Consider the following 8402-nt stretch of genomic DNA (forward strand, 5'->3'; position numbering starts at 1 on the left):
CTAATGAGTAATCGGGTTCAATCCGAACCAAATCGATGACTTTTGTTAATGATTGGTTCAAGTATCAATTTTGGTGTGAAATTCGAACCAACCCGCAAACTCGATCATATATTAATCAAATATATATATATATATATATATATATATATATATATATATATATGTGGTTTTTTCATTAGACAATGATTATTATTAATATATTTGGATTTTAATGAGTTTATATTTTAATGTAGTTGGTGGTTAACATGTTTGGATTATTTCTATTGATGTTACATATTTATTGTACTTGTTGAATTTTGAAGATAAAAATTTGGTTTTTTTTATGAATTTTAAAGTCATCGGGTATCTAATTATTCGGACCGAACTAATCCGTTCTTAATCGGTTTGATTTGATTCGGGTACATATACAAAAAATACAAATTCGAACTAAACCAACTAATTATATTTTAATCGATTCGATTTTAATTTTACCATAAATCCAAACCAAACCGACCCATGTTAACCTTACTTTTAAGAGGCACAAGTGGCCTTAGTACAAGCTTCCAGCTACAACTGCTACATAACCTAACTGGGTTTAATTAACATAAAGTGGGGCGAGCCCTTATGCGGTTAGGCCCGATTCATTGTTGAAACCAACATGGCATTACCCGCACCGATTTGGGCCACATCATCAACACCGTAACCAATATAGACTTTCTTTCTATTCACTGTTAATTCTTTAGCATAGCAGAGTGCAGAGTGCAGAGTGCATCTATGGCGGATCCCTATTACCCTTACATTCCTGACGGAGGTACCAATTATATCAATTCTTTTATGCACCTTCTAAACCCTAATCCGCTACTTAATTTTATTCTCTCCGCAGGAATCTCAAGAACTACCTTTCCTGGTTACATTCCAGCCGAGCCACCCGCTTTGGCTTCCCCTCTTCTCTCCAATTCCACCGCCTTGCGTGCTGCTGCATCTGATTACATGCAGAGCGATGTAAATATCTTAATTTATTTATAATATTCGTTTATCGAGTTAATTAATTTGTTGCCATTTCAGGTAAGTTTTTTGCGTATGAGTGCATACGGTGTTGATGATGCTCTGCTGGCTTCTGCGGTTCGTTCCGAATCTGTTTCAATGGCTCCAACAGGGCTTGACATGAAGGCAGCTTATTCAGCTCTTGAAGACCCTACTGATCTTGGCAAAACTCGTGATGCTTCGTTACCTGTTAATCCGGTTGTAAGTAACGACGCTCTCTCGAATTCGCTGCCTGAATCTAATGTTCTGTTTGTTGGTGGACTCCCAAAAGACTGCACCAGAAGGGAAGTTGGTCGTATCCTTTTCGTTGCTTGCATCAATTCATGTGATTAATCAATGTTAATCTGTAGGAAGAGTGTGTGAAATTATATTATTATTATTCAATGTAACATCGTTTTTAGAGTTTATGGAATTGGAAATCTAATTGAAGTGCATGAAATCGCATTCACTATGTTAAGAACAATGCTCCATTGATGTAAATGCCTTGACATATATCTTAAGATCTTTTCCGTCCCTTTATTGGCTACAAGGATATTAGAGTTGTTCACAAGGAGCCTAGACGGGTAAGTTTCTTAATTTAGAGTGATATGTTGATAGTTTAGGTGTGCATTGCTTTAATTTCGGAAGGAGGAATGCTAGAGGGCCATTAGAATTTATTGTTTTTGTCCATCAGTTAGACATCAATGTTTAAAAGTGGAATAAAGTATGTTGTTGGATTATTAGACTAAAGAAATTGAGTTGATGACTAAATGATGGCCAAAAACATTCTGATGGCCCTCTAACATTTTTCTTTCTGATTTGCAGTAAGGACTAAGGCAAAATGTTACATTTTGACATCTATTTATTTTAAAAATGAGGAAAAGAAAAGTTTAAATCCATTAAACAATAGATAATGTTCTAATGTATTTATTTTTGTCTGTTTTTTTTTTTTATATTTAGTAGTTTTTAAATGATTGAGTATGCTGCAGAGTGGAGACAAGGCTTTGACATTGTGTTTTGTGGAATTTGTTGATTCCAAATGTGCTCTCACTGCAATGGAAGCTCTGCAAGGTATTCATTTTGTTTTGGCTGCATAAATTTGAGTCTAATGTCTATTCATAGTGCAGAGAAAAATAATATGTATGATTGGTGTTGACATTATAGTGATTAGGAAGAAGGGAAAATAAAGACCTTGGAATAATGAATCTGAATATGTATGATATACGTGTGTCAAGATACAGGAAACAAACACAACCCTAAACTCTCTGTAATCTTATCAATTTGGAATTCACTTTCATAGATGCTTTATCATCGTATCATAAATGTGTTGGTAATATATCATACACTCTAAGTCTAGTATTTTATGCAGGCTACAAGTTTGATGATAAAAAACCCGAGTCACCAACCTTAAAAATTCAATTTGCACATTTTCCTTTCAGTCTGCCACATGATCATGGTGAGTAGGCAGCACTCAGCAGCATATTAGTCTAACATTCACTGGAACTGCTTCTTTGACCATGAGAATCTGCTTGATGCCAGTTAAGATGAACTATATGTGGTGGATAAATTTGATATTAGGTTCCATAGTTGAGATCACTTACCTGTTGTGAATATGGGAATAAAGAATCAATTCCCGTCAGCAAGCCCATTTTTCATCTTGGATTTTGTTTAGGATTTTCATTATTATTTTTTGGCCTCTATCAAAAGATCAAAACCTTTCTACTCAAAGGGGATAAGGCTGTGTACATTAGATGTATTATTTGCACCTCGGCTTTTATTTTAGTTTGGTCAAGCAGGGAGTTGTAGTAGTAAGAACCTGGAGCCTTTCAACTTGTACTCTGGCATCACTTTGTGCATGATATCATCGTAATGTATAAACCATGATATTCCATATATATCACTTTGGTTTACTATCTCCTTCGATCCAAGGGGAACCGAGGGATTCTTGTGGTGTTGTTCTGAACTTCCGATTAATTTTCTGAATGAGATTGAAAGGGTTTTCCACCAATTTAATCAAATGTGCCTTCTTATGCCCATGTTAAATCACTTAAATGCATAGAGCAAGATTTTTACTTGATTCATGGTGAGATACCGACATACGTGCTTGTACCTTTTTTTATTTGGGCATTAACATTCACACACTCATTCGCTCACACTTTTTTTTTTTTAGTCATTATACTACTCACACACCCACACTTTGAGGTTTTCTTAAACCTTATCCCAGTCTCAGCTGGCAGCTTGATTAAGAGACAATGTGATTGACACTTGGTCTAGGCCTCCGCTGCATTCGCTCACACACTTTGAATGTGGCTATTATGATTTATGAGGCAAACATGTTTTTTTTTTCTTTTGGTCTGGATCAGGCAAACATGTTGGCTGGTACAATGCCTCTGCCACGTGCTTGTACCTTTTTTCTTTTTTTGTACTAGATGCTTGTACCTTTGCACTCTTCTGGTGGCCCATATAACTGTGGAGACAGGCCTAATGGATGGTTATAGTTAGATTTATCCTCGGCCAATGAGAATGAGACTGAATTTTCTCAATTTTTTTTCTTTCAAATGTTTTATCAAGTGTGAGAGGATTCATTCTCGATCCGTAATTATCTACGGGGACTACTATATTTGTTTGTATGTTTGTTTGGGTCAAATTGTGAAATTTTCTTTTGGACTTGAAATTGTGATTCTTATCTTACCAAATCTCCTTGCAACCAATTGAAAGTTCATGAGCCCGTTTTTGGTAACGGGTAAATTACCCTTTCATCCACTAAATTGATTTGGACTGAATCCTTGAGCCTACCGGGTCTCTATACAATTGGATATGTGTGTACTTTTGAAATTGTCAAGTGTAGTCCGAGTTGGTCCCAAAAATCTGAAAGTGGTGGCCAAGTGAAAAAAAAGAATTTGTCTAGCGAAACTAGTGTTGCAGCTGAGGTTTGGCACGAGTGAAAGATTTACAGGCTTCTCATAAAGTTGTACCAGAATTCAAATTTCAGGAGTGGAAAATAAAACTCTTTTTAGTGTGTGTATGTGCGGTGGGTGTGTGTAATATAAGACCAAAAAAAAAAAAACCCAAAACTGGTTAAAAAGATTAAAAAAATTAATCCTTTAGACTTCATAAGATAATTAATAACAAAAAAAAAAAGAAAATTAGAAGATTATTACATTTTTTCCAAGTTACTATTTTATTAGCAAAAGCTAAAACTATGGTTTAGTCATAGCAAAAAAGTCTCATCTAGATATTAATAGGGGACAATGATGGTTAGAAAAGCAAAGGTGCTATTTTTAGTTAAATCAATGTATTTTGTGATTTTGTAGTCTCTCTTCATTTACTATATATAGTGTAAATATAGAAAAAGGTTGGCGCATAAATTTTTTCGTAAAATGTTTTTTTATTATATATATATCTATTATATATAATAAAAATATGAGAAGGAATTGGTATACAATTCTTTTTCTAAGTTGTCCATCATATATAATTTACAAATAAATATTTTATTAACTTCAAGAGTTGAATATATATATATATATATATATATATATATATATATATATATATATATATATATATATATATATATATATATATGTTTGAATTTAATTTTGATGACTATCGTATAAAACAATTTTACACATGCATTCAATTACGTAATGCTACATCATCAAAAATAATTTTTATTTTCATTGATCACGTAAAAAATTATTTAAAAAAATTGATATGATTGAACGATTGTATAAACTATTTTAGACTGTTAGTGCTAAACTCTATTTTTTTAATTTTAGCTATATTTACACAAAAACTAATTTTGTTATCCATATCTAATTTATAACAAAAATATTAGTAGATAATAGAAAATTAATCTAAAACTATTTATTTTATATTTTTTAATTATTTTTTATCTTATTTTATATTCTTTAATTAATAAGATTAAATATAATAAGTATATCATTATAAACGTTAAACAAAATAAAGTAACTTTGATTTATAAAAAGGTAGATTAAGAGATACATTAGTGTCTATATATCAATATTACGATAATTATTATATGCCAAAATGATCCTTCCCTTTGAAAGCGCCGCTTTTTGGAAGCACTCATTTTTTCTGAAAGTTGGGATGTTTTGCAAAATGGATTTTCTTGTAAAATAGTAGCTGAGTAGAACCTGTAGCAATGTGATGTGAGAATGCAAGTGACTTTTTGGTTTATGTACACAACGATCCAAAACCCATCATTTCACCTTTCCATTTAAATATACAAACCATGAAACCAAACGTGTATTCCATGCGCTTATTTTACCCCAATTCTAGGGCTACACACGGATTGGATTGAATTGGATATAATCTAAAATTTTATTTAATTCATACTGCATTCATCAGATCGATACAATATCTGCACTTTTTGGATCGGATCGGTTATCAGGTATATCCGTATAATTAAAAAAATTATTTTAAAATTTTGTTGGGCTGTTTTTACAAAAAAAAATATTTAGAAAGTTTATTTTTTATCTGTTTAAGTCTATTTACTCCTAGAATATTATCAATAATAGTTCTTTTGAATAACAAAAACAAAATAATAACACAAGATTTAAGTTTAATTATTCTAAGTTAAAGTACAACATAAAAAATTAAAAACAAAATATCATAAAATTCATAAAATAACACACTAAAATTTATATCACATTAGAGTTTACTGTCTTAAACTATACTATTTATATGTGATGAGCGGATATGCGGATTTGCAGATCAGATCCGCGGATATCACTGCCGAATCCGCAATCCGATCCGACCATAGTGCGGATCGGATCCGATCCGATGGCTCTGCAGATCGAATAATATCCACAAAATTTGGATCAGATGCGGATAATTACTGCGAATATGCAGATATTATCCGATCCATGTGCAACCCTATCCAATTCATCCATACAAGTTTGTTTTGTTTTGATTTTTTTTTTCATTCACGGCTTCCCGTCGTGAAATGTGCTTGTTCAAGTTGTACTAATGAACTTCACTCTTAACTTAAAAAGGTTTAAGGTAAGTGGTGATAACATGAACACGTTTTTCTCATTGTCTGGTACCACCTAGATAGTGATTTTAGTTTCGGCTTAGTAGCATTAACAACGTGTATCGCTTGCTATGGGAGAAATAAAATAGATCTTGCTCTTCCAAAAATTGCATTTCATACTAGTTTAATCAAGGGATTCTAAAAATACACAAAAGAATATTCCGATTCTGATTTGATTAACTAGTGTTCGATATGGCAATGAAATTAAGATACTGACACTTACAAAAGAATGATATGATATGATCTTATTAAGTAATCTATCTTACACAACTAAAATAAGCTACTAAATTACAACTTGCAAGTCTAGAATATATTATGACAACTACTTTCATAAAGATGCCAAAAACATCTTCTGATGATGATCTTTGTTTAAAAAATATAACTTATTTATTTAGTAACACTTTAAATAAAGGTAACACTTTTACTTCAAATAAAAATTAAGTCCTATAAACTATCATCCAATAATCAAAATGAAATATCTTTACATGATGATAATTCATTGAAATAGTCACCTATATATATGTATATAAATAAAAAAGCCTTAGACCTATGAAGACTACAACAATATATCTATTTGTTGGAGGGGGCAACTATATCTTTTACAAAGCCTTTATCATGAAACAATGATGGAGAATTCTATCATCATCACCATAAATAGAAAGACACAAGAAAAAGAACTAGTTGAATACTACTTTCCCAAATATTCAGTTTTTCACTGTTCAATTGAAGAAAGAAGTCCCTGCTAGTCCATGGTGCAAAAGATTATGAGCAATTGCATCCCTTGCCTTCATGGAAGTCATGGATCTAAGAGCTACCTGAGGCACCATTTCATCATCCACAAGATCAAACTTGAGATCAGGATCCATCTCCTCATCCCTCAGCTCACAAATATTATGCAAAACACAAGAAGCCCCAAGAACAACAGGCAAATCCTGAAGCTTGACCTCAGTCCTCTTCTGCAAGCAGCACCACCTACTCTTCAACCTCTCAAAAGCATCCTTAGCAATCTTCTGAACCTCTCCAATCTTGTCATTGAAAGCATGCTGTGTCCAAGTCAAATTGTGCTGACTATAAGGCACCAAAACCCAATCCATCAAAGGGTACCCTGAACCTCCAACAATCCAAACACCCTTAGGTAAACCCCCATTATTAGCTCTCTGAAAAAGTGCAGACTTTTCCAAAACCTGATCATCATTCATTGAACCAGGCCAACCAATGCAAACATCAGTGAAAACCCCTTTGGGATCAACAACACCCTGAACAGTGATAGAGTAACTAGTCTTCTGGTTCCTCTCAGTGTGCTTCTTGTTGAAATAAGCAGCAACACTGATCTTTGGGGCAATAATGGGAACATGTGATGTGTACATAGATCCCACAACATTGGGAATCCCTGAAACAGATTCAAACTCATTCTTCAGCTTACTCAAAGAATCCTCATTGGGCCACTGCAAATACTTTGGCATAAGAACCGTTTTGATGGCGCTGCAAACCTCAAGAACAAGCTTATGGCAAGTTGAGATTCCCAAACCGAACCTTTTCGAAACGATTCTCAGAGGGTCACCGGTGGCCAGCCTCCACAGGCAAACCGCCACACGCTGCCGTACCGGAATCGCGTTCCTCAAGGTGGTGTCTTCTTTGGCGATCACCGAATTGAGCTCGTCGCAGATCGAATCGAACGTTGCTCTTCCCATTCTGAACGCTTTTCTGAACTCTTGTTCGGGGAATTCGGGGCTGTTGCATTCGTCCCACCACGCTCCGGAACGGTCCTTCACCCACAGCCGCCCTGGCGTGGCACGTGGCTTTTTTCTCCTGGTTGGGTGGGATTGTTCTTCGATGTCGGAGTAGTAATTGTGGCGGTTCTTGGTCTTCTTCTTATTCTTATTCTTGTTCTTCATTTGAAGGAGTGTGGAATGGAGGAAGGTTGTTTGGATTTTCATAGAATGCAATAAAACACAAGTGTCAAAAGTGATGGAACAGAAATATAGCTTAGAGATTATGACTCTTATTATTCGTGTCAAAAGTCAAAACTCAAGAGTATCATTGTGTGAACGCTATCATTCATATCACTAATACAGTAAGAGGAATGTACAATCATAAAAGTGTGGATAATAGAATGGAAAAGTACAAGACGAATGAAATATTTGTATAATATGTATAATAAAAGTTTAGGGAGTATTAGAGATATAATTATTAGTGTTATCTTTTTCTATCAGCTGAAGTTTATGGAATAAGTGGTATTATGACATGGTATCAGAGTGCTAGATCCAAAAGGTCAAGAATTCGATCTTTGGTGAATCTCAAAATCAATTTAAACTTTTGGAAATATGTTTATTATCCCTAGTAC

At 33.9% G+C, this 8402-nt stretch overlaps 2 protein-coding genes across 3 annotated transcripts; one reads left to right on the forward strand and one right to left on the reverse strand.

Moving 5' to 3' along the window:
• Positions 1 to 580: 580 nt before the first annotated feature.
• On the forward strand, positions 581 to 2915 carry LOC112706350 (protein WHI3). 2 transcript variants are annotated; one of them, XM_025757614.2, is made up of 6 exons: positions 581 to 790; positions 863 to 981; positions 1045 to 1318; positions 1525 to 1586; positions 1992 to 2073; positions 2372 to 2915. In XM_025757614.2, exons 1-6 carry the CDS (start codon positions 754 to 756, stop codon positions 2464 to 2466), a joined length of 669 nt encoding a protein of 222 aa, XP_025613399.1. In that variant the 5' UTR covers positions 581 to 753; the 3' UTR covers positions 2467 to 2915. The 2 variants fall into 2 exon arrangements, with proteins under 2 accessions (XP_025613399.1, XP_025613400.1); XM_025757615.2 differs by having other exon boundaries at positions 591 to 790; positions 2442 to 2915.
• Positions 2916 to 6466: 3551 nt separating this feature from the next.
• Positions 6467 to 8169, reverse strand: LOC112706351 (protein ALP1-like). Its single transcript, XM_025757616.3, has one exon. It carries the CDS (start codon positions 7993 to 7995, stop codon positions 6778 to 6780), a length of 1218 nt encoding a protein of 405 aa, XP_025613401.1. The 5' UTR covers positions 7996 to 8169; the 3' UTR covers positions 6467 to 6777.
• Positions 8170 to 8402: the final 233 nt, after the last annotated feature.

Source organism: Arachis hypogaea, chromosome 8 (genome assembly GCF_003086295.3).
Source record: "Arachis hypogaea cultivar Tifrunner chromosome 8, arahy.Tifrunner.gnm2.J5K5, whole genome shotgun sequence".
Lineage (NCBI taxonomy): Eukaryota > Viridiplantae > Streptophyta > Magnoliopsida > Fabales > Fabaceae > Arachis > Arachis hypogaea.